This window comes from Rattus rattus, chromosome 3 (genome assembly GCF_011064425.1).
Source record: "Rattus rattus isolate New Zealand chromosome 3, Rrattus_CSIRO_v1, whole genome shotgun sequence".
Taxonomy (NCBI): Eukaryota; Metazoa; Chordata; class Mammalia; order Rodentia; family Muridae; genus Rattus; species Rattus rattus.
In genome coordinates this window covers 72,356,006-72,383,394 of record NC_046156.1, presented here as the reverse complement: position 1 = coordinate 72,383,394, position 27,389 = coordinate 72,356,006, and the positions used below count along the sequence as shown (strand labels likewise).

Below are 27,389 nucleotides of genomic sequence, written 5' to 3'. Positions count from 1 at the left end.
CATCTGCCTCTGTATTTGTCAAGTTCTGACAAAGCCTCTCAGGAGACAGCTATATCAGGCTCCTGTCTGCTTGCATTTCTTGGCATCGGAAATATTGTCTGGGGTTGGTGGCTGTATATGGACTGGATCCTCAGGTGGGGCAGTCTCTGGATGGCTTTTCCTTCAATCTCTGCTCCAAACTTTTGTCTCCATATATCCTCCTGTAACTATTTCTGTTCCCCCTTCTAAGAAGGACCGAAGCATCCACACTTTGGTCATACTTCTTCTTGAGCTCCATGTGGTCTATGGATTGTAGCTTGGATGACCTGAGCTTTTGTGCTAATATCCACTTATCAGTGAGTGCATACCATGTGTATTTTTTGTGTTTGTGTTACCTCACTCAGGATGATATTTTCTAGTTCCACCCATTTGCCTATGAATTTCATGAAGTCATTGTTTTTGATAGCTGAGTAGCACTCCATTGTGTAGATGTACCAGATTTTCTGTATCCATTCCTCTGTTGAAGGACATCTGGGTTCTTTCCAACTTCTAGTTATTATAAATAAGGCTGCTAGAGTATCTTTGGGTATATGCCCATAAGTGGTATAGCTGAGGCCTCAGGTCCAATTTTCTGAGGAACCTCCAGATGATTTCCAGAGTGGTTGTACCAGTTTGCAATCCCATCAACAATGAAGGAGTGTTCCTCTTTCTCCACATCCTCACCAGCATCTGTTGTCACCTGAGTTTTTCATCTTAGCCATTCTGACTGGTGTGAGGTGGAATCTCAGGGTTGTTTTGATTTGCATTTCCCTGATGACTAGGAATGTTTAACATTTCCTTAGGTGCTCCTCAGCCATTAGACAGATATTCCTCAGTTGAGAATTCCTTGTTTAGCTCTGTACCCCATTTTTAATAGGGTTATTTGATTCTCTGGAGTCTAACCTCTTGATTTCTTTGTATATATTGGATATTAGTCCTCTATTGATTGTAGGATTGGTAAAGACCTTTCTCCAATCTATTAGTTGTCATTTTGTACTAATGACAGTGTCCTTTGCCTTACAGAAGCTTTGCAATTTTATGAGGTCCCATTTGTCTATTGTTGATCTTAGTGAATAAGCCCTTGATGTTCTGTACAGGAAATTTCCCCCAGTGCCCATGTGTTCGAGGCTCTTCCCCACTTTTTCTTCTATTAGTTTGAGTGTATGTGGTTTTTGTGGAGGTCCTTGATCCACATGGGCGAGAACTTTGTGCAGGGCGATAAGAATGGATCGATTTGCTTCCTTTTACATGCTGATCATCAGTTGAAAGAGCACCATTTGTTAAAAATGCTGTATTTTTTAAACTGGATTGTGTTAGCTCCTTTGTCAAAGATCAAGTGATCATAGGTGTGTGAGTTTATTTCTGGGTCTTTAATTATATTCCATTGATTTATCTGCCAGTCTCTGTACCAATACCATAAACTTTTATCACTATTGCTTTGTAATATAGCTTAAAGTCAGAAATGGTGATCCCCAAGAAGTTCTTTTGTTGAGGATAGTTTTCACTCTCCATTTGTTGTTGTTGTTGTTTTGTTTTGTTTTGTTTGTTATCCCGAAGGAATTTGCAATTGTTCTTTCTTACTCTATGAAGAATTGAGTTGGAATTTTGATGGGCATTCCATTGAATCTGTAGATTGTTTTTGGCAAGATGGCCATTTTTACAATTCTGCCAATCCATGAACATGGAAGATTTTTCCATCTTCTGAGATCTTCTTTGATTTCTTTCTTCAGAGACTTGAAGTACTTGTCCTATAGATTTTTTTATTTGCTTGGTTAGAGTCACAATGAGATATTTTATATTATTTGTGACTATTATGAATGGTGTCAATTCTCTAATTTCTTTTTCAGCCTGTTTATCCTTTGAGTGGAGGAAGGCTACTGATTTGTTTGAGTTAATTTTATACCTAGCCACCTTACTGAAATAATTTTTCAGGTTTAGATGTTCTCTGATGGAATTTTTGGGGTCACTTACATATATTATCTTATCATGTGAAAATAGTGATATTTTAACTTCTTTTCCAATTTGTATCCCTTTGACCTTATTTTGTTGTCTAATTGCTCTGGCTAGGACTTCAAGGACTATATTGAATAAGTAGTGAGAGAATGGTCTGCCTTGTCTAGTCCCTGATTTTAGTGAGTTTGTTTCAAGTCTCTCTCTCCATATAGTTTGATGATGGCTACTGGTATGTTGTATATTACTTTTACTATGTTTAGTTATGGACCCTGAATTCCTAATCTTTCCAAGGTTTTTAACATGAAGGTGTGCTTAATTTTGTCAAATGCTTTCTCAGCATCTATTGAGATGATCTTGTGGGGTTTTTTTCCCTTTCAGTTTGTTTACATAGTGGATTATATTGGTAGATTTCCACGTATTGAACCATCCTTGCATCCCTGGGATGAAGTCATCTTGATCATGGTCAATGATCATTTTGATGTGTTCTTGGATTCAGTTTGTGAGAATTTATTGAGTAATTTTTCATTGATATTTATAAGGAATATTAGACTCAAGTTTTCTTTGTTGGGTCTTTGTGTGGTTTAGGTATAAGCATAATTTTCGCTTATAAAAGGAATTGGGGTTGAATTTGCTCAGTGGTAGAGCTTGCCTAGGGCGCAAGGCCCTCCGAAAAAAAGAACAAAAAAAAAAAAAAAAAAAAAAAAATTTTTTTTTTTTTTTTTTTTGGAACAGTTTGGAAAGTATTGTTATTAGGTCTTCTATGAAGGTCTGATAGAATTCGGCACTAAATCCATCTTGTCCTGGGCTTTTTTTGCTTGGGAGATTTTTAACAACTGCTTCTATTTTTATAGGAGTTATGGGACTGTTTAGATGGCTTCTCTTATCCTGATTTAACTTTGGTACCTGGTATCTGTGAAGAAAATTGTCCATTTCATCCAGATTTTCCAGTTCTGTTGAGTATAAGCTTTTGTGGTAGGATCTGTTGATTTTTTAATTTTTTTTCCGTTTCTATTGTTATGTCTCTCTTTTCATTTCTAATATTGTTAATTTGGATGCTCTCTCTGTGTTCTCTGTTTAGTCTGACTAAGTGTTTATCTAACTTGTTGATTTTTCAAAGAACCAGCTCCTGGTTTTGTTGATTATTTTTATAGTTCTTTTTGTTTCTTCTTGGAGATTTAAGCCCTGAGTTTTATTATTTCTTGCTGCCTACTCCTCTTGGGTGTATTTGCTTCTTTTTGTTATAGATCTTTTAGGAGTGCCATCAAGCTTCTAGTGTAAACTCTCTCCAGTTTCTTTTTGGAGGCACTCAGAGCTATGAGTTTTCCTTTTATCCCTGTTCTCTTTATTTCCCACAAGTTTGGCTGTGTTGTGCTTTCATTTTCATTAAATTCTAAAAGTCTTTAATCTCTTTCTTTATTTCTTCCTTGACCAGTTTATCATTGAGTGAAGCATTGTTCAGCCTCCATGCATATGTGGACTTTCTGTCGTTTTTGTTGTTATTGAAGACCAGTCTTAGTACATGGTGATCTCATAGGACGTATGGGATTATTTCAATCTTCTCTATCTGTTGAGGTCTGATTTTTGACTGTTTAAATGGTCAGTTTTGGAGAAAGTACCATGAGGTACTGAGAAGAAGGTATATTCTTTTTCTTTTTTTTAGGATTAAAATGCTCTATAGCTATCTGTTAAATACATTTATTTCACAACTTATGTTAGTTTCCCTGTGTCTTTGTTTAGTTCCAATTTCTATGATCTGTACCATTTATGAGAGTGTGGTGTTGAAGTCTCCCACTATTATTGTGTGAGGTACAGTGTGTGCTTTGGGCTTTAGTAAGGATTCTGTTATGAATGTAGGAGTTCTTTCATTTGGAACATTATGTGGCGGGAGGAATTTCTTTTCTGGTCCAATCTTTTTGGAGTTTTGTAGGCTTATTGTATGTTTATGGCCATCTCTTTCTTTTTTTTTTTTTTTTGGTTCTTTTTTTGGGGGGGGGGAGCTGGGAACCGAACCCAGGGCCTTGCGGTTGCTAGACAAGCGCTCCACCACTGAGCTAAATCCCCAGCCCCATGGCCATCTCTTTCTTTAGGTCAGGGAAATTTTCTTCTATAATTTTGTTGAAGATATGTACTGGCCCTTTAAGTTGGGAGTCTTCACTCTCTTCTATACCTATTATCCTTAGATTTGATCTTCTCATTGTGTCCTGGATTTCCTGTATTTTTTGGTTAGGAGCTTTTTGTGTTTTGCATTTTCTTTGAAGGTTGTGTCAATGTTTTCTATGGTATCTTCTGTCCTTGAGATTCTCTCTTCCATCTCTTGTATTCTTGGTAATGCTTGAGTCTATGACTCCTGATCTCTTTCCTAGGTTTTCCATCTCCAGGGTTTCTCTCTTTGTGATTTCTTTATTGTTTCTATTTCCGTTTTTAGATACTAGATGATTTTCTTCAACTCCTTCCCCTGTTGGTTGATTTTTGTGTTTCCTCTTTAAAGGCTACTATCTTTTTACCTGTGTTGTCCTGTATTTCTTTAAGGGAGTTATGTATGTTTTTCTTAAAGTCCTCTAACATCTTCATGAGTTGTGATTTCAAATCAAAGTCTTGCTTTTCAGGTGCGCTGGTGTATGCAGTGTTTGCTGTGATAGGTGACCTGTGATAGGGTTCTGATGATGCCAAGTGGCATTGGTTTCTCTTGCTTAGGTTTTTACCCTTGCCTCTGGCCGTCTGCTTATCTCTGGTGTTAGTTGGTCTGCCTGTCTCTACCAGTGGCTTGACCCTCCTGTAAGCCTGTGTGTCAGCATTTCTGGGAGACCAGCTCTCTCCACGTAGGATCTGGATGCAGAGAGCTGTGGCACAGAGTCAGTTTCATGTGCAAGAAGAAAGTGGAAGGATCCAGTCCGAGACTGCTCCTAGGTTTCTGTGTCCTGAAGGCTCTGAATGGGTTCCTTTCGGGTCAGGAATGTGAGCAGAAATGGTGGTCTCACCTGTGCCGTCAGAGTGTCAGCACTTCTGAGAAACCAGCTCTCTCCCAGTGGGATCTGGTTACAAAGAGCTGTGGAACAGGGTCAGCTCAGGGTACAGGTGGAAACCACAAGTATCCTGCCCGAGACTGATCCTTGGTTTCTGTGTCCTGAGGGCTCCGGACAGGTTCCTCATGGGACAGGAATGTGAGCAGAAATGGTGGTCTCATATATGCTCTCCGGTGGGTCAGCACTTCTGAGAAACCAGCTTTCTCCCAGCAGTATCTGGGGTACAGAGAGCCGTGGCACAGGGTCAGCTCAGGGCGCAGGCCTTAAGGCCGGTTATTTACTTTTTGGGAAGTGAGCATAATCTGCCATGTTGCAACTTCAGAGCTTGCCTAAGCTTCCCTCAGTACTCAGTAGAGAGGACAAAGCACAACATACCAAATCGTTTAAACTTGTATATGGACCTGCAATGTGTTGTCTCTGTTCTTATTAATTTTTTCTTCTATTTCAAATTTATCTATAGCTCTTTCTCCAAAATTCCAAAATAGTAATGAGATCTGCTTACTCTGCCGCAATGTGATAATCAAGTTAGCTTCATTTTAGATAGTGCATGCTGTTGCTTTCTGTTAAGAAATATTTCCTCCAAATTATAAAGTCTTCTACTTCTATTTTTAGTAACCAATTAATTAAGCCATACTAGTGATTCATTTACTACTATGATCATACTGGTGTCATTCCTTTTAATATTCTATGGAGCACTTTTTAGTCCTCTTTATTCATGGACAAAGCTCATACTGGGCTGATTACACTAATCATATATAATCTACTAATGGCTGATAGGTAGCATTTTTTTTCCAATTGACTAAGTAAAATGAGTCATATTTCTGAATGCTAAATATTGCCATTTCAGAGAATTCAATATAAGGATTAGGGAAGATTATCATGTTAATTTGAAAGATTATCATTTTCAATGGTTTGTAATTATTTATGAAAAATTGGAATTATGCATTTGTTTATAGCTTAATAAACCTTTTATTTCCTTCTTTATACTGATAAATACTGACCAACTTTTCAATTTAAGAATTATTACTTACTTTAACTGTTACAACTAAGTTGATAATTCTTGTTTTATCCATTTTATACATTTTTTAAAATATATTTAGTGAAAAATGTCATAAATTATAAAATTTTAACTGTAATTATGTCTTTTGCATGGTTTGAGTCTGTGTCTTTTGTTCTCTCTCTGACTACTTATTCATTCATGTTTTCTTCTTTCTTTCTTTCTTTCTTTCGTTCATTCTTTCTTTCATTATTCTTTTTCCTTGCCAGTTGTTTTGAATTATGAATACTTATTTTTTTGCTTATACCTCCTAACAAATTTTATTTTATTTCTAGCAATTAATGCTCTTCCTTTTGTCTCTCTCGCCATCTCATTATTCTTAGTTGTCTAAGTTGAATTGGGGGCCTATTATTTTTATTTAGTAATTAGAATTACTTTAAAATCTTCACCTCATACCACACCAACTTGAGCCACCTTTCATATGGTAAGCTTTCCTGTTCCCATGGGAATCTCCCCATCATTTGCTGTTTGTCCTGAGAAGTTTGATTATGTGCTGGGCTTCTACAGTGTACATTGTTTCTAAATTCTCTGCAAACAGTTCCTGATAATAGATATCACCAACTTAGTTATAATAAATAATCTAGACATGCAAGGTACATGTTCAGGTTCATTTGTTACAGTCTGTTTTCCAGATATTTAAAAGTTATCTTCATAGTCAGTTTTTGACTAGAAAACTACATTTTTTATGTAGTTAGGCAAAAAAATAAATTTAATTATAGAGATGTATTAAGTATGATTTTAAGTATAAATAAGTATAAATTTAAATATAGAGAGTAGTAGGTCTTAGCTTCTAAGACCGTGGAGTCTGAAGTTTGGCTTTAAAACTAAAACTATAACTTTACAAATAATCACTTTGCAAACTTAGCCAAATTACTTAGCTCCTCTATATTTAGTAACCCATAACTGGGCACAATTAGAAATTGCCACTTTCATTTGCTAAGAGGATCTGTTGAGAAAATATCCCAAAGCACCTAAAAACATGCCTAACACACTGTAATCACCTAATAAATATGATAATTATTTCAAAGTATTTTCAGTATTAATTGGTGTCTAGAAGAACATCTGGTGTTTGAACAGGAGTCTGAAGATGCTGTTTGTGGGTGGGTAGCAAAGGCACAAGCCGATAAGCTCTGTACAGTAATTGTCCTCTTATTATTTTTATTACCCATCCCAACCTGCTCCAGATCCCGTTGACACTTGCAGAGCCGGGCTTTCTGTAATCCACATGCATTTGGCATGCTTTCTCACCACTGTCAGGCTGATACTTCACAGGGCAGGTTTAATTGACGTGGTTTTATTCAGCATGAACTAGAGACAGCCTGTTCTGCAAGGTTGGTTTATTTTTTTGTTGAAAGAAGCCGGGTGTCTGACAATTGTGTTTTCCAGTGAATTTATTTCTCTGGTATATTCCTTACACTCTTAGGAGTCAGAAATCAGCTCCCATATCCTCACACTTTCTACATTCCCACAGGAGAACAAACATTTTGTCTACAACATTAGACTTGTTTATTAAACATAAAAGAGGATAAATCCTCCCTGGGTGCCAGGAGTATGGTAGAGAGGCGGAGTGAACGTTGCCAGCCACTTTGCACTGTGTGTGCTGCCTCACGTTGCTGGGAGAACGTGATGTTTGATTGGCTCATGCTTAGTAAATCCTTTAAATGATTCTGCCGGCCATTGTTCACCTTGAAAATTAATACCTGGGAGTGTATTGTAAGGATTACCGTGTCTCCAGTATGATCACCTGAGCATGCATGGAGGGTGTGATTTAATTGGTTCCCACTCCCTTTTATTATGACCTGGAGTTATGGTTTTCTCACTAGTTTCCCTCTTCCTTTCCTTCATGATGTTTTGAACTATGTTAGTAAACATAGGTCAAACGGCTTCTCCTATGAATCCCTTAGTCTGCAGAAGGCATCAGGGAAAACAAAGTAAGAAACATAACCTGTAAATCATTAGAGGAATTAATCCATTAAAATGCATTGTGCTTTTTCCAAAACCCTCTGCATGTACTCTACAGATTGAAAGCAAATATCGAACCCCAGGTCAATGGTACTTTTGTTCGTTCCCCTTTGCACTATGATAAGTTTTGAACAGTAAGATAGGCATATATGTTTCAGGTACACCCTCTCCCCCTCCCACCACCACTTCCTGTTCTATTTTATTCCTTTTTTATCTTTATTTCATTTTTTTTAAAAAAACTTTTGTGCTGCCTGGAGATTGAACCCAGGACTTAGTGCATGGTGGTCAAGTGCTTTGCAAGTGAGCAGCATTGTCGTCCATAATCTGTTTACCTGGACCTTCAGCGCAAGGTTTTAAACAAAAGTTTTTGATAGTGCTCTTTTCCTTAAGAGGAAATGTAAGCCTTAATAAATAATTGTTCTATTGTTATTCCTAAATTTCCTAGATGCCTCACTGATTATTAGATAGGACTGTGAAAGTTAGAATAATTGGATAAATTTCCTAATTATATTATTGTATAATTGTAGCTGTGGGGATCAAAAATTGAAGTGCCTAACTTACTATGAAACAATTAGTAGTTTAATATTAAATTTTCTGTTTCATAGACAAAGTATACATTTGAGAAATTTTTTTCTTTCCCACAAAGTGGAAAACTCCATAACTCCTTCAAAAAAATAGTGAACAGAACTTCAGATGGGTCTAAATAGGGCATGGTAAACAGCTCTAAATCCAGAACTTGTTTTAAATCTGACACCAAATTCATTAGAAAACCTTCATGAAATCATAATGGACTGGCCACCCTGCTCTAGCAAGTTCTGCATCGAAATGCAAATTAGACAAGGGCCAAATGAAGACTTCTTGTTGTTTGATTTTACAGCACGGGGCGTCAGCCTCACACTCTCTGCACCCTAGACAAGCACTCAGCCCAAGACACAGTTGGGTCAGAATAAGGTCTTAACATTATAGCCCCAGTGTTGTCTCGTGCTTTAGGAAACCCTTTTAAAGTGTTTTAAAGGAAACTGGCACTCAAGTAAACCTACATGGTATTTATTTTTGAACATAAAGGAAAGTTAGATACAATGAAAGGAGTGACAAGAATTGTTCTATTTTTTTCCTTCTAATGTTTTCTTTCTAACAGTTTAATAGTTACTTTGCAAATGGTCACAGGAAACTATTTAACACAATGCCTGCTTCCCAGGTTACTTGTTGAAAATGGCTTTGTGATTGTCAAATTCAGTGAGTGCACTTGACTAATTTTGAGTGTCTTTGAGGCGTTGCACTGCTGACTGCTTCTGCTTCTGTCTGCTTTTGATGAGAATTCTTTCTTCCCACTCTCCTCAGCTTTTGTGCCCTGCTCAAGATTGCACTCAGACTTTCTTTCCTTGGAGGTTGCTGTTTAAAGGACCCTTTCTTTATGCTCACATCTGAAATGTTTCTTCAAATTTCTCAGATGCGTGATGACTGTGTCTCTGGTACTTGTCCAATGATTGTGCTGTGTATACTACAGCCATGGCAAACCCAGATGCAAAACTGTGTCAGTTAGTACAAATAAATGAGATCTGCATATGTAAAGTACATGGATTGCAGCAAATCCACACTTCTAAGACTCTTAAAACAGCACATCTCATCTACAGTTCTTTCCATCCAATTCCAACTTCAGTCACGGTGAGGTTCAAGTGCACATTTGCCGACTCACCCTACGTGGGCCTATCAAGCCTTTACTGTGTGCCTGGACTACAGGCGTGTGGGGAACGACAATGAAAAGAACAAGAACACTCCATGTCCTGGAACTGACACCATACTGAAGCCTCTGTGAATCACATCAGACTAACAATAGTCAATATTACCAGATCTCAAAATTTAAAAGGAAACTAGGAACTCATAGGTATGAAAGTTTCAGCTTTTTAATGTATTGAATTCAATATTTTAAGGAAGAACAGGGCCTATTAATGCTGTGCCCATCTCTGTTTATGATCTTGTGTGACAAGTAAAATTCTGACAGCCAAGTCTGAAATGCTAAACTCTTAGTGCCTACACCAATTTTTCCCAGGTTGGTCTGTGTCATTTTCTTTGTTTGTCATTCTATATTCACAGTTGATCATGCCTGGCTCCTTCCCTCTTATATTACGTTTCTATTGTGTCTCTTGCTAGAATGCATTTCCTTTTCCCTCCTTTTTCAGTTCAGGTCAGGTAATCAGTACACATTCACAGCCCAGATATTAAGTCCTTTGTAAAGTAATCCTAATCTAGCCGTGTAAAATTGCCCTTGCTCTTCCGGCATTTCACTGTGCACATTCATTAGAGACTTTACCGTCTGATTTATGCATCTTAAGCCCAAGGAAATGAGCGTTCCTCCCTGTATCCTAACACACTTAAACATCTATGGTAGAAATCCAGTGGTAGAAATCCAGTTGCACAGGTTGACTTTCCCTGAACAGAACAGAGCTGCCCAAGCAGGAACTTTGTTTTCTGGGCAGTTTTGTTATAAAAATGGTTAAAACACCTCTTTAAACGGTTATGCATAAGATTTAACTTAGTTCTACTCTACTTGACTCTGCCTACTCTTGTCACGTCAACAAGGAGCCCAACTTCCGTCCTTCTAGACTCCTGTAATGAGTAATGGCTGACTTGAGCCTACACAGCTTAAAGGTCTGGATTTGTTTTAGGAAATGACATAACAATTGTCTTCTTTTGATAGCGAATGTTTTCTTTTTGATGCTTTTACATTCTCCAGGGTATCTTAAAACATAGGTTTATGGAGGTAGGCATAATGCTGCATAGATCTAGAGCGAGCTTCATTGAGTGGCAACTCTGGGTCAGGAGTTATTTAACACAGAGTGTACATGGTTATTTTAAAGTATTTTAGTTTCTTAGTTCTTGTGAGAAAATAAAGCTGAAAAATGTTATATTTCCTAGGGGAAGATCTGTAACCATATATATATATATATATATATATATATATATTTGTGTGTGTGTGTATGTATGTGTATATATGTGTATATATGTGTATATATATATTGTATTCTTATTAACAATTTTGTCTTTAAAATATAATACTATATAAAATGTTGGTTTTGATTTTTGTCTAGTGTATTTATATTCCATTATATTTTAAAATCTTATCAATAATTTTTCAAGCATGTCAGACTTCTCTCCCTTTAAAAGTTTTGTATGTTTTATTATTCATAAATTCAATCCAGAGACTCTATCATTTAATTATAAATGCAATTGTTGAAGAAAATTAAAAAAAAAAACATTGGTCTCTGTGTTAGTTAAGCTGGGGACATATTCCTCAGTAGGAGAGCAATTACTAAGCACATGTTAGTCACAGTGTCCACCCTAGGAAGCAAAAGAGAGCTGGAATATCAGCCAAGTTCTTTATGAGGAAATAATGTATGTTATCAACTACCCCCAACATCAAATAGAGTGCTTCGACTTGACAAGCATTAGCGAGCCTCAGTATCCTTTTGGTACTGTACTTTTCTAAAGTAGTAACGGTTGGTAAAGTCTGAAAAACATTTTCTAACTAGGAAATTTGGACAATGATGGTAGGAACTAAGACAGGAACTTGAATAACTCATGGATTCAAAGTCATATAATTTTGCTTATACAAAATATTTTTTTAAATGTCTGATCAATCTCAATTGTTACTAGCAAATTGGAAGGCTTTGAAAGAAAAGTCTCATATTTTTCCAACTGGGTCTTCATTTCTAATTCTCTTTACCTTTCCCATCTCACGGTCTCTCTTTTCAAGTATGACAGGAGACAACTCAAGATGTGCTCCATAGATACATTGTACACATACATTTTCTGTTGCCTAGATAAGCAATGACGTCAGTCTCTGCCCCCTTTGCCTCCTCACAGGTATGATTTTGTAGAAGTTGAGGAGCCCAGTGATGGAAGTGTATTAGGACGCTGGTGTGGTTCTGGGACTGTGCCAGGAAAGCAGACTTCTAAAGGAAATCATATCAGGATAAGATTTGTATCTGATGAGTATTTTCCATCTGAACCCGGATTCTGCATCCACTACAGTATTATCATGCCAGTAAGTACAACCTTGAGATTCTCCTTACTCCGCTGAGTCAGCTTTTTGCTTTTTTAATTGGATCTCCCCTTTGAAAGATGAGAATCAGAACACCAACATCAGATCATGTTCTCTAGTTTGGATTATTTTCACCACAAAGGTTGCATTATAACTGTCACAGCCAGTTTAAGCATTTCTCTGTAGATTATTAGAAATACCAAGTACCTCTTCAATGTAGCAAAAGGAAATGTGGTGATTTTTTTAGTCATTTTAAGAAGATAACAGACTGGGAGATGACTCAGAGTAAAGTGCTTACCTTGAACAAACAAGGATCTGGTTTTGATCCCCAGAACAAAATTTAAAAAGCCAAGTATGATAACTTGTACTTCAGCTCTGGGAAAGCAGAGAAAGGCTTGGGCTCCCTGGCCAGCCAGTGTAGCCTAGGTGGTGAGCTCCTGCCCAGTGAGAAATCCTGACTCAAAAACTCACATAGAAAAGGCCTGAGGCATAACACGAAGTATATGTCTGCTCTCCAGCTTCTCATACACACACATTTATCATACATAAACATACATCTCAAAAACAAAGGAGACAGCATGCTCCTCAGGCCTGGCTCATTGACCATCAACTCAGCATTAGTGCGAAATGACATACAGATTTTTGTCTTGAGAAGAATAGATAAAAATGTGTTATTTCTCACTCTTTTATGATTTAAGGGTCACTGTAAAAGCTTAATATTGTAATTCTTTTTAACTTATTTTAATGGACGTCATATTAAATAATGAAATACAACTGCAGCTTCCTAATATTATCTAAGACTTTGGGTATATGATATATTAATGTATTTTGCTAGTAACATTTCTCAGTTTAAAGATGCAATTTTTGAAAGTTACTTAAATCTGTGTTATTTAGTGTCGATTCTATGTGTAGATTTAGGGATGAATAGAATGAAGATCTGGAAAGGCAGCACTATTTGCAGTCCATACTATTTTACCTAAATTGTGTTTAATATTACTTTTAAAAAAATCAATGTTTTTATGTGCTGTTTTAACTTTTTTATACTTAATATAGCACCATTTCTTTATCCTCCAAAATTAATTTTGTATCTATTGTTTGTATAAACCTAACACCATTTAACTTTGCTTATTATATTTATGTTGAATAGTTATGCAAAAATATAAATCCTTGACTGCTTATGCACATCTTATGTCACTGAGTAGATGGGGAAATTTTAGGTATTGGCTGATAAGACAGCTGAAAGGGAACAGAAGAATGCAAGCTGATTTTAAAGCATGTAGCTTGTTTGATAGAACTCTTTATTACGTGTGATTGATGCTAAAGCAGACATCCAGGAATGTTACAGACTTGTACTGGAAATCGTCATTAACCTTCTTTATAGATTATCAAAGATGCTATTCCATTCTTAATGTTGTTTCCATCTTAGATTTCATAGTATTTCCTTCATTACATTTCAAATAATCTTTTTAATAATATTTTTAAACATTAAATTAAAGACGATTTAACATAGCCTAGGATTAGACAGAGTCTTTCTAACATCGTCATCTGCTCACATACTTCTGCTTCTTACTGCCCAGTTCAGGTCAGTTCAGTGGCCACAATAGAGAATCCTGGTTGAGAAATGAAGACAGAATTCATGGGCTGCATGCATAGCTTGTTGGACTAAATGCCATCTAAACATACATCGAATATAACTTCCATGTGTCACCATGAAACGGTTACACAAATGTGACCTAGTCCCTATGTTGCAGCATGGGAAACCCACTTGTGTATTCCAAGTAATAAGTGAAATTGACATCTCTAGTCTTTCATTAAGTGGTGGAAGTCATTCAGCAGTCTGATATGGCCCTGTACCTCAGCACTCGACTGGCTGATGAGCCTCATACATGTTTACAGACAAACAACAAATGTCAATGGGTCCTGCTGAATAGAACTGGGAACTGGAGTGCATGACCAACTAAGGATTTAAGTATTTATTGAGAAGTCATAATGTTGTTATAATTATTCTAATCATCCTGAATGGAACATCAGGCTATGGGATGAAAGAAATAAAAGTATGTGGATATAGGAATGTAGGGTCCTACATACCTAAGAAGTGCAACTTGATGATGTCAGACAATTGCTTTTGTTCCAGTTTCACACACTTTACTTTGGTGGCTGACTTGATACTTCTTGTGCTACCATTTAGATCTCCCACAACCCTCACTCTGTACTATAAATACATCCATTCCACCCTCACTAACTGTTTGCAGAAGAGTGGGATTTGATGAGTGAAAATCTGAAAGGTGACAATGCTTTTAAGTCTGGCAGAATGCTTTGAATTATCACTGTATGTTGCTAAATGTCACCCTCCTTTCACCCACCCCCACATGCATTAGCACTGACCAAGCAACAATTCATCAGTGTTAGTTGTCAGTCCGATAAAAGAAAGTCCAAAGGAAGAAAGGATGCTTTTTGGAGAGAGGACTTAAAGGATCTTGTGGTATTTGCTCAGGGCAATTGCCCCTGCATAACCTCCATTCCCCATACATTTATTCCATTGTATCCTGGATGAACTCTCTTATTGGAATCCCCACTTCCCTACAGACAATGATTGGACTGTCAGCAAACTCACAGCTGTGAAGCCAGACCTGTGGCGATGCAGACCACAGTGGCTTCCTAGTTTTGTAATGATACAAAAGGCATGGACCGCAGGCCTCAGTAGATGATTAGCTTCCTGTCAGAAGGTGTGCTGCATAGGCCTTGCTCAACACCATTCCCCGTAGCTGCTGCTCATTCAGATTTTCTAGAAATTTGGCCATTTTCCCTCAGGCTCATCTAGGATCTGATGGCATATCGTAATGTCTCTGCTGCTGTGTGTTACCTTTATTGCAGCTGGAATACATGGAAGACACAAAAGAACCAGAGTGACAGGGGTGTTGTCAAGTGTTCTTCAGATGCTTCTGTGTGTCTGAGGCACTGGGGCACAAGTGGACTGTGATGTAATTGGTTGGTACTCATCCTGGTAAGAAGAAGCCCAGGTTGGGGCAGTTAATGAAGTATTGACTATAGTCAATGAACGAAGTATACACTTTTTATTTTAAATCAAGGACTTGCAAAAAATAAGTCATATAATCAGCCTTATCTGCTTTGCACAATCAATGTAGTGACTATTTTACATCTATCTGACACAAAAAGCCTATATCAGGGAATGGTTTTTAAAACTCTATCTACACACACACACACACACACACACACACACACACACACACACACACACACACACACTTTAAACTGAGTTATATTTTATAAGAAGCTCACCCTGTAGTTTTATTTGTGAGATAGAATGAACATCTCTGCAATAAAACTCTCTGTGGTTCTCATTATCATGTCATGGCAGAAAAATTCTCACAAGTAAGGAACAATTTTTTTTTTGTTTTCCAAATAACTTGTAAGAAGACAAATTAAATGTTTTTCTCCATTTTGCTATGTTCATTCAGAGTCATTAGCTAGGCTTAGTTTTAAAACAAGCCCTGGGAGATTTTAATGTATTACCACAACGAGTCACAGCTTACAAACTTTATTCCATAAGTTTAAAGTTTAACACTTATCTATTTCAGACAATTATTCACAGAAATAAATATGGTTCCCTTGTTACACTTCATTGACAAGTAATGAAGATAAATATGTATAAATTTATTAATAAATGATATATTAGGTTTTATGATGGCTCACAAGAAGTTAATAATATCTTTGATTCTTTTTGATGAGAGGATAGAGAAAGAAAGGGGAGAATGCTTGTACACATACCCTGGTAGATTAGTAGTAAGAGATTGTTTAAGAAAAATGAAAACAGTAAGACCTTGTTTCCTTCTAAGGCCACACACAGTGAGAGCCCAGAACATACCTCCCATCTCTTAGAAAGAAAAGTTCTTGTTAACATTGGAGTAATTTGTATTAGGTTCCATATATATATACCCTACTCTGCAGTGTTGCACAAACACCAGTATTTAAAAGCCTAAGAAACAGGCAAAGGATAAATAGAACAATGTTTCATCTAGTATCAAAATATCAGATTAACACTTTCCTGTCATATTTGTTAGGAAATTGTCTCACAAAACATACCCGAAGTTTTAAATAAAAATGTGGAAAATCAGGTGTGACCCTCCACAGGGTTTTTCTTTTTGCTTTTTTTAATATATAAAACGGTTTTGCTTGACTATGATGCTGTTCTCAATGCTCATGAAATACGAGGCCTTTATTTTTTTTCCTTCAAGTTGGCTGCAGCATTTTGAGTAATTATTGTACTAATGTTTAACTTTCTTAAATAATTTTTATTTAACCTCAGTTTTGACCTTTTTGAAGTTACTAACAATAAGATAATACTTCTAGCAACTCATTTAGTCCTATTTGATGGTTATCAGTCTTAATTAATGGAACTTGATGCTATAGTTAGCGTAACATTGACTCCCATGTGTTGTCACCATTTTACTTATTGCTGGGCATCTGGATGGGGTGTTAGGAAAAGAATGAATGGGCTCATCCCTTACATCCAGCCCGTCTACTTTTAAATTTCTATCAAACTTTTCCTACTTTGTAAAAAATGATTTTCTTTATCCATCTATCAATGATATCTGCTTGGATATAATAGTTTTTAAAATTTTGTTGGTCAAGTTATATATAAAGAAAACAAACTAATGCCATCCTCGCCAAATGGATAAAACAAAACCCCCCAGTACTGCACAGAGAGACTGCCATCTTGGTTCTGGGCTGCTTCAGAACCCAGATGCGTTTCCCTTCCTTGTAATTTTGTAAATGACTTGTGTGGAGTTAAGTCCGTGTACAGCCATTGTGGTGGTTTCTTCTGTGGGGAGGGGGTAGAAGGACACTTGGTGCCTCAGGTACTGTGAGGAATGCATGACTTATTGCCAGTTATTAACTATGTGGGCAAAGAACAAAGCCGTTCAGTGGATATTGGAGTTGGGGAGAGGCCACTGTCCCTTCCATCTGGCTGTGCCTGTAGATATTTCATGTCAATGTTCTGAAGAAGTCTAGTCTAACCAAGGACAGAATTCATTGTTTTTATCCAGTGAAGAGAAATTCCAGTTGACTCCTAAAGAAGCCTTTAAATTAAATTTTTGCTTTTCTACTTTGGGCAAAATAGCATACTCCTTGGAATGTACCTACACATAGATGCTGTGGGAAAGTCCTCAGTGGTACAATATGACCAATATTCTCCAAAATTTTAAGTCTTACCAATTGACTCACATTTCAACATTATCCTATCAAACTAATTTAAGCAGTGACCATTTATTTATATAGAGCTTGCAGTTCAAATAAATTATTATTTATGTGGCCAAAGATCAAAGAAAATCGTTGTGGTTTTACAGTATTTGTTAGGATTGAAAGCTTAGAGAGCAGTACAAGTGTTTGTCTCCAGTCATCAGAAGTACTTGTCAAATGACTAGATTCTTATGAAAATGCACAATGTTTTTTGTGTGCTTAGGAAGGAGTCAGGGGATGACAGTATTTTACTGCATCGAGGTTTTATACAGTTGTTACAGTGACTAAACTTGGCTAAGACCGTTTACTCCATTTCTGTCTGACATCTACCCATGAGTGCAGGGTTCTTCTTCATAAGTCATGATCCTGTCTCTCTTTAATTTCTACTACCTCCTTTTGTTGCAATTATTTTCATGTCTTCTAGGATAGAGCTTTGTATGTACTTCTTAGAGAAAGTAGCCAAAACTCTTGCAAGAAATGTAAAAGACAGACATTTGAATGGAGTTGTATGGAAAGATTTGGAACAAATGGAAAAAATTTCAATTATCAATACTGTATACTTAAGACCACAAAGATTTAAAAGTTTGGAGTTAGTTCAGGAGTGAGGCCTGGAAGATGGTATGTCTTTGTGTGTGTTTGTATATGTGTGTGTGTGTGTGTGTGTGTGTGTGTGTGTGTGTGTGTGTGTGAGTGCATATGTTCCCCTGCACATGTATCTGTAAAAAACACATGCATCAGTCCTTCATGCCCTGCATGTAAAGACTAAAGTACAATCTCAGGAGTGTCTCCTCAAAAGTTACTCCCCCTTTTTTCCAAGGCAATCACTCATCATCCTAGAACTTGCAGGTAGGCCAGGCTGGCCAGCTAGAGAGCACCACTGAACCTCTGTCACACCTTTTCAGTAGTAAGATTCCAGGCATGCCACCATGCTCAGAATGTGAGTGTTGTGGTTGTTGATGATGATGGTTCTGGGTATGGAACCTGAGGTTTTACTATTGCAGGCTAAACACTTTACCTAATTTGCTAGCTCTCCAAACCTTACAGGAATTATTTCAATAAACTTTATTGAAAATGTTAGTTAAATTATTGTGCAAACATTTCAACAAGCGTGGTAATATTCCCCCAAATCTCTAGTACCTTGCCTCTACCTTACTTTAGAAAAAAAAGTATATCTGTACATGTATATAATATGTCATGTAAGTGACTGAAAACAATTTAAAGAAATTGAGACTGTTGAGGAAAAGAATGCCTGATTCTTAAAAACACACACACACACACACACACACACACACACACACACACACACTCCACACACACACTCACCACACACCCACACACACACCCCACACCCCTATCACACACACCACACACCACACACTCACACACACACACCACACACACACATACACACACACACACACACACACACTCCCACACCACACACACACACACTCACTCACACACACACACCACACACACACACACTCACACACACACACACACACACACATACACACACACTACACATACACACACACAAACACACCCTCACTCTCACTCTCTCACACACACACACTACACACACATATATCTGAGGCTGATCCAGCATGGATTTGGTATCAGTTAGGTAATAGAACCTCTGAAGACCAAATCCCTGGTCACTATTGTGGATTGTTACTTGTCACAGGTTCTCCTTTGTTCGTGGCTTTCACAGGAGACCTTTCATCAGCCATGTTTGGAGATGCTGATACCAGGAGCTCTACATGGCATTGATCTGTTGTCACTGCCTTGGATGGAGCATGGGACAATGGCTGTAAATTATAAATTGGGCAGCAGTTTTCGTCCCATGTTGAAGTGTTCTTACACTCTGACTAAGATTTTGTGACTTGGTTTGGGGACCGTATGCATATTTAAGAGTTGTGTTTTCTCTCTTCGTTGTTCAGAATTGCAGAAAGGGTGGGGAATTCTCCCAAAATTATATGGATGTGTTTCATAGCACTTGCCTGTACGCTCCAACATTTCTAAGCTGCATATTGAGGACTATGGATTTGTCAACTGTCAGTATCTGTTAGTCAGAGTGTTGTGTGGATTGTCGTCTGCTGTTGCTGCTGCTCAACACGAGCCTTATTTGGTTCTTCACAGATGTTGCACATAGCATGGTCCTAGGACAGATGCCCTCATTCCACAATATGACGAAACACAATACATTAAGACAAATATTCTTCCATGTCCTCATACTTTATAATTAAAATTTGTTTAATTTAATACCATACATATTTTTATTCTGTTAGAAAATTTATGTTCTGTCAAGTTAGGTTGGGATACTTCGTAGTTGTCTGTTAGGTCCATTTAGTCCACAGTGACATTTAGCACTAATGTTTATATACTTCTTACTCTAAGGCACTACCTATTCTTGAAGGTGAGTTTTTTTCTGAGACAGAGCAAAAATATGCATTTGTTCTCTAATTCAACCAATAAGCTTGTGTATTTTGATTGAGAGATTGAGACCACTGATATTCAAACTTATTATTGAAAGAATAATTGCTTAATTGCCATCACTTTGTTGATTTTGTGTTGTCTCCTTTGACTTAATTCACATAAGCCATGACTTAGCTTCATTCATTTCCCCCTATAGTATTTTCCCTTGTTCTCCAGTCAAAGCTTTCCTTTTAGTGCTCTTTGGAGAGATGGTTTGATGATTGTAAATTTCGTTAGCCTATTGCTCTGATGGAAAGTTTTTCATTTTCTTTCAATTACAACAAATAGTTTTGTCAGGTGGAATAGTCAAATTGGCAGCTTTCAGAATTTGGATCAATCACATGGCTCCAAGTTCTTCTGGCTTTTAATGTTCCATTGAAAAACCAGTTATGATTCTGATGTACGTGTTTTTATGTGTTTCTTGATCCTTCTTTCTTTCAGCTTTCAGTAATTGGTGTGTGTGTGTGTGTGTGTGTGTGTGTGTGTGTGTGTGTGTGTGTATGTGTATGTGTATTTATCATTCCAGTTATATAACATCCCAAGTTTGTCTTTCTAATTCTATTTGATCTTTCACCTGCTTATTACCTTACTAGGCATTTCTTTTCCTTGATTTGGGAAGTTTTCTTCTGTAATTTTATTGAAAGTATATTCTATGACTTTGACCTGTAATTCGTTTTCTTCTATGTCCATAACTTATAGATTTGGTCTATTCATGATATTCCAGTGTTTATGAATATTCTCATCATTAGAAATGAAGGATAATAACAATCATCATATTCTGTGATCGAGCCAATTCCTTTATATCATCTTCAAGCTCTAACGTTCTGTCTTCTCCTTGTTGTGTCATGTTGCTAATGCTTTCCACTGAGGATTTTTAATTAAATTTATTAAATGTTTCATTTCTAATTTCGTTTTAATTTGAATTTTCATCGCTATTTCTATTGTAATTTTCATATCTTGAATTAGTTTATTTGGCTGCTTGTTTGTGTTTTCTTAGATTTACGTGCATGCTTCTCTGTAACTAGTGAGATAAGATAAGAATCTTGCTTAAGTGCCTATGTTTTGAGTTTATAGGAAGGACATCGATAGGATTGAAGAAGGAAAAGCTATTTCTTAACCGAATAATAACAATTAGAGATTATAGGGAGTTTTGTATGAAAGTATGTAGTCATCAGATCTCTTCAGGAGTTGCCTGTTTCCTTTTAGTGTATTTACCATGTTAAGGGGTCTTTGATCCTGTGTCATCAGAAGCTCAACTATGAATGATGACTTCACTTGCACATATTCAAACAAAGATTGCTGTTTTGGACCTGGACTATTTTAGAGGTTTTCCTGCAAACCAACCCGAAGAGCGTTGCACCTTGGTTAATTGATACTGCTTTCTAGCCAGCCCCACTAGGATACTGATCATGCTTTGTTCATTAACTGTGGTAGGCATAACCAGGTGACCCACTCCGTGACCTATGCAGTTGAAAAGCCTAAGCTGCTTTCATGTTACAAACTTTTGTCTATTTCAATAGTACTATGTATGTGTTAAGATTACTTCAAGTTCACATGAATTTGCACGCACACACACCCACAAATACACACACACACAAACTCAATTTTTATATATCCCCCTCTAGTATTTGATAAAAATTTAAAAAGTAATCAAATTAGCATTTTATACCCTTATAGAGTTCCTGTTTGTGGATAGGAACTAGCATTCTTGTTACAGGCTTTATTTCCATTTAGGTCAAAGCAATGGTGGGATGATGACTACCTTGCTAGTGGACAGCCTCCACTGCAGGTAGTCTTTTAGGAGGAAGATTAGAGATCTTGACTTAAAAGGCCATATAGACTCCAGCATTTCTAAGACACATAATTTAAGCAAACTAGAACTTGTGATAAATTTTCTGTTTGTTTATTTTGTTTTTGTTTTTATTTGGTTTTTGAAAGTGTTTTTCCGTGTAACAGCCCTGGCTGTCCTGGAACTAGCTCTAGAGTCCTGGTTCTCAGTCTCAAGTGCTGGGATTAAAGGCCTATGTCACCACTGACTTCTTTTTCTTTTTTAAGTAAAAGAATAATAGAAATATATTAAAATGGCAATTATCCACGACTGTAAAGTAAAGTCTGAGTTAGGTATTGCTAATATATTGCAAATAAATCTTTGCAGTGTTTAATATCACCTCTGAAATTGTTGTGTTTATACTATTTTGAATTCTTGTGAAGGAAATGCCTTTTCTAATAGAGTAGCATTGTGATTCAGTAAAAAGTCCATTTCTTCCTGGTATTAGTTAATGAAATAGCATTAAATGTAATTAGTTGTTGTAGAGAAAGAAATGGGTGAGACCTTGAAGTGATAGGCACACTGCATGCCTAGGCTTGACTTCTAACACCTGAATGAGGAGGTATTAAAGCACATGACACACTAGCTGGATGAGGTCCACAGAAGTCATCTCAGGCATTCTGACACAAGTATTTTCCTTCCTTTAAGGCATAGGATGAGTGACACCGTCCTGGGTTGTCTTAGTACCATTACTGATAAGTGTAACAAAACAACTCCAAGTCTACCCGAGATTTATTTTCCTTTGATTTCCTGGGACCCCTTCCGGCTTGCTCTCTTGCAGGGATCATATTTAATTCTAACTGAAGTGGCCCTTGGAGTCGCCTTCGGAACACTGAAAGAAGTTTACCATTCACCATTAAATGTCACATCACTAAAGTGTGTAATTGAAAGGCATTGATAAGATCTGTGGAATTACTGTTTATTTAAGCTGTTTTCCCCAAGACATAGTATCCTGTGTCTCTTCCCACAGTAGACTTGCTAACTCCACTTTAAAGACTTCAGTCGTTAGTCACTATTTCTTCTTCATCACCTCAAAGTTCATTAGACATTGAGAATCTCAACTTTTAATTTCTGATTTTCAATGTTTTGGGAATGGAAAGGTGGCTTGGCTCTTAAGAGCGTTAACTACTCTCTTCTGAGTTTGCTGCTAAGAACCCGCATGGCAGCTCACAACCATCTGTCAGTTCAGTTCTAGGAGTTCTGACGTCATCTTCTGTATCTGAAGCACCAGGCACATTGGTGGCAATAGACATACATGCAGACAATACACCCATACACATAAAAATTTAGTTAAAGACCCTCAACTTAAAAATAAAAATGCAACATGATTGTGGCATATACCTGTACTCCCAGCACCTAGGAGGCTGAGTTTGGAGCCAACCGTAATACACAGTGAGTACCTAGCTAGCCTCCGCTACAATAAGAAACCCTGACACAAAACACACATACACACACACACACACACACACACACACACACACACACACACACAAGAAGAGAGAGAGAGAGAGAGAGAGAGAGAGAGAGAGAGAATAATCGAATAATTGAATAATCCTTGGATTTTTTTCTTGTAATAATCTTTGTTTCTGATTTTTCAGTTCCTTATTCACCTTACATGCTTTGGTAAGATGCAGTCTTGCTCCATGGAAAGCACTAATTCATTAGAGCTATGTTTTTGGTGTTTTTTTGTTTTGTGTGTGTCTGTGTGTGTGTGTGTGTGCGCGTGTGTGGTTTTTTTTTTTTTTTTGAGAATGGAAATTTAGAATACACTTAGCAAGGAATTGACCACTGAACTGTCTTACAGCATTGCACGATTTCAAGCTTTCATTTTAATATTTGTACTTATTTTCTTTTTCATACATGAATATACTGTTTTGCTCAAATCCACTTCCACTCCATTCCTCTAGTTCCTCCCTACAGCTTTTCCCTCCCAACCTCATGTGCTCCTTGTGTGTTGGCAAGGAACTGATTTGTACTGAGGAGTACGGTGTAGCATAATACAACCTTGAAATAGAGACTGAGAAATCTGTGCGTTTCCTCTCTCACAATCTTTATTCTTTTTCCTTGGAATGAAGAAAGGTTCAAAGCACCATAACATGTGATAAGTAAAAGGTTACATGAAAAATCTTTCGTAAGTAAGAGTGAAAAATACATGCAGTCAGCCCATAGTTTGAATAGTGATTCAATCTAGAATAAAGACCAGGAGTTTTGGTTCAAAAGAGGCTTCAGAATGTCAACTGGCTTAAGAGAAAACTTTCACAATTAATTTGGTGCCTTCATAAACATGCTCATCTAAAGTTCTAGAATGAGGTATGGAAGCAATATATTCAGCTTAGGGTAGAACACCTATCAGAGATTAATGATTGCAAAATAAAAATAAGACCACAAAGCACTCCCCTTGGTGTTGGATCCAAAATAAATGTGCAAAACATAAATAGTCACAATACATAAATCTATGAATGAGCCCCTTCTGCCTTCGAGACAGAGATTAATGAAGTTTCAGGATGCTAAGAGCCCAAGATATAATCTAGCGCTTTAAACTGATGTCAAGATTCAGAACTGATTACTGAAAATGCCTTCCTGTCTCTAGAATAGATTGATGACTTTAGTTTTACTAAATCTCTTCTCATCCAAAAATTGATGCAATTTGGTTCCAACAGGTATGGTATGTGGTAGTATTTACATATTAAATGTAACTGCATAATACATGAAAACCAAAGCAATTTCAAAGTGAAAGATAGTAACAGATGATACCCTCAACAGGTTTCTTCATATAGAACTTTAGGACTTAGTGGAAGCCAACTTAGGAAGCCTTTGGAGATGTTAGCTGGTGCAGGAGGTGACCTAAGTGGGGAACCATTAAAACGAGACACATATCGTAAACACTGAATTTTAATTTATTCCTCTTCAGTTAGGGCCAGGGACTTTCTCTTTTAGAAGCACAATTTGTTAAGTTAAATACTGTCCTTTTTCTTCCAAAAATCACAGTCATAATGCTTCAGTTATGGCAGTTTCCTCTTGGCTTTCCTTCAGTACAAATGAAAACTCCATTGCTTGAAAGCAATCTGTGTGTGGACCCTTCTGCATTTTATGAGGTCCTTCCCTCCTACATTCTACAGTTATATCTTTCATAGCTAACTTAATACTGAGTTTATAGCAGCTCATTTGTATGGAGTTCTTCCAAAACATTCACACCAGTTTCAAGTAGCAAAGAGCATGCATTTGATTGGGTTCTTCATTTAACAGGCTTAATAATGGCCGTAAAAAGTACTACTGATACGAATACTTGGGAACAAAGTGTAGATCACTACATGTCAGTTCAACTGGTTGGGGGAAGAGAGCGTTGGTGGGCAGTGCTGAGTGAGTGCTGAGCATTATCGTTCACGTTCTTCTGGCACTGGGGAGACAAATTACAACAATAAGCTAAGTGAAAGCCACTTCAGGTAATGAAGGTAGCCATTGTGCAGTTTCCATATGCAGCTGCCTGGTCCAGTGGCACTGGGAAGTGCAGGTTATATGGTCAACAGGAAGTTAATTGGCAACTAGGTCTTCCCAGGGCACCAATGTAGCTGAAATCAAGCCTGATTTAATGTGCACCTCTTATGCATCTTTGTTCCCTTCCATAATTTTTCTTTGATTAAAGTTCAGCGTTTTTCAATTTGTGTATAGTAGTTTGGTTCACTGGAGTTTTCTTGACATTGGAAGGAGTGAGTTTACTACTAAAGTAATGATCAGGTGTGGAGAGCTCCAGATGAAGACCTATGGGTGTCTTTCCTCTCTGTTCCCACTTTTCTTCTCACCCCGTCTTCCTATATTGCTTCTCCTTTCTCTTCCTCCCCTCATCTCTTAAGTAAACCCGTATAAACTACTTGTGTTATTTTAAAGTTGATATCAAACTTTTATCAGTATTCTACCACACTATTTCTTTATTAAAAAACAAGATTTTTTTAGAAATGGTTTTGCTTCCCAATGTATCATCTGGTTTCCTATCATGGGTGTGCTTTACTTAACAGGAATATGTAAAAAGGCAGGAGAGTATGACTACCAAGTTCCTTTTTCATTTAACTTCTCGATTTGGGTCTTTACATCAAGGGTACACCCATGCAGATCGAGTAAAGAACACAATTGAATGCAAAGAATATGTATTTTCCTTAAATGATATCAAAACCCACATAATGTACAGCTTGAGTCATTGTACTCAAAAGCAACACTGGCTGCAGTAGGATTGCTGGGCCTCCTTTGTTTCTTTGGCTTTGAATGTTTCTCATCTAGTTTGATTTATCTATCCTCTATGACCTTCTCTCAGCTAATTGACTTACCCACAAAGGGTAGGAAAGAAAAGTTTCTACCAACAGCATTCTGAAGACTAATTATCAAATTCTGAGCTCAGTGTTTGGCATGCAGGGGCAACAAGTATTTATTACCTTTATTCCAGTGTCAGGCATACTGACAAGTTCGGATTTAAAGACATTGTTCTTCTAAATAGACATTTTGTTTTTGTATTGTTTTATTTTGTTTTTTACTTTTTGAGCAACACCTACAAGAAGGAAAATTTGACGTATGTCATCATGCTGAATGCACTCATGAGACCACATTTTTAAATGTCATATTTAAATGTCAAGTGACTGAGACTACAGGTTACCAGAGTTAAGGTCAACCTGTGTATCAAGACTGTTGAAACAGTCTTGCATTGAAAAACTGAAAAGGGCAGACACTGTAGCTCAGTGGTAAAATGCTTACATAGGCTGCTAAGACAATGACTCCCTCCCTCTCTCCCTCCCTCCCTCCCTCCCTCAATCAATCAATCAATATGAATAAACAAATGAATGACTGATAGAAGGGAGAAGGATGGAAGGAAGGAGGAAAATGAACGAATTTACTGTAATGCTGCTTGCTTTGTTTGCCTCTTTTATTTTTATCTTCCTTAAAAGTCTTCATTGTGACGTATCAAACTGTGATCTCACTAAATCTTCACAACTGGAGTCTGAGAGCAGATTGATGTTGACCATGAGAAGAGCATTCCTTGCAGCAGCTGAAGCTTTTGGTCAAGTTCGTTCTTATCATATATGTGGCTATGAGTTCACTCCTGACCCTCAAACATGCCACATTCTTTGGCTATTTTTTTTATTCTGTATCTTAAACATGCATACATATCTTTTAAGAATCTGCAACTTGAAAGTTAAAAAAATGTCTCCTCTAACCTGGGTAAATTCCACAAAGTCTAGGTTCAAAGTTACCACCAGGAGCTAGTAAGACTTAATTCCATTTAGAAACTTGACCTTGATTATTTTTTTTAAGAATTTTACTAATACCATAAAGGCCATGGGAACTAATTATTGATCAATTTGCTTACCCTGTGATAGTTTGTTGGATTGATAGGGTTGGATTTGACTGACCCCCACTTCTTTTGATGAGTTTCTTTATCGTTTGGCACAGGGATTCAAGGTTTAGTCACCCAACAGCTTAGCCACCAGAGTTTCTCCCATCATGCCCGGGCAACAAGCCCAGGCCAAAGAATCATTTCCTATACACCCCGGAGCTCTTGTTTGCAGTGAAATCAAAAATGAGACTGCATCTAGGACTCAGGGTGAACTAGTGCTTAGAAGTACAGAGGAGGGTATTCCTTCTCTTGTTTTTGGTATAAGTGAAGGAAGGTGTTGGAGAGCAAGCATTCATTGTTTGGACAGGTCTAGTGGCTTTCTAAACAATTCACCCATCATTAAATGGTGCCATAGGGGTTTCTGTTGTGTCTGTTAGTGGCATTCC

General features: G+C 37.2%; 1 protein-coding gene across 1 annotated transcript in view; it reads left to right on the top strand.

The window, feature by feature from the left end:
- Pdgfc (platelet derived growth factor C) overlaps window positions 1–27,389 on the top strand; it is a 180,294-nt gene that overhangs the window by 116,996 nt on the left and 35,909 nt on the right. Inside the window, exon 3 of the mRNA XM_032898198.1 lies at window positions 11,878–12,058. Coding sequence (XP_032754089.1) covers window positions 11,878–12,058 — 181 coding nt within the window. The remainder of the gene's footprint in view (window positions 1–11,877; window positions 12,059–27,389) is intronic.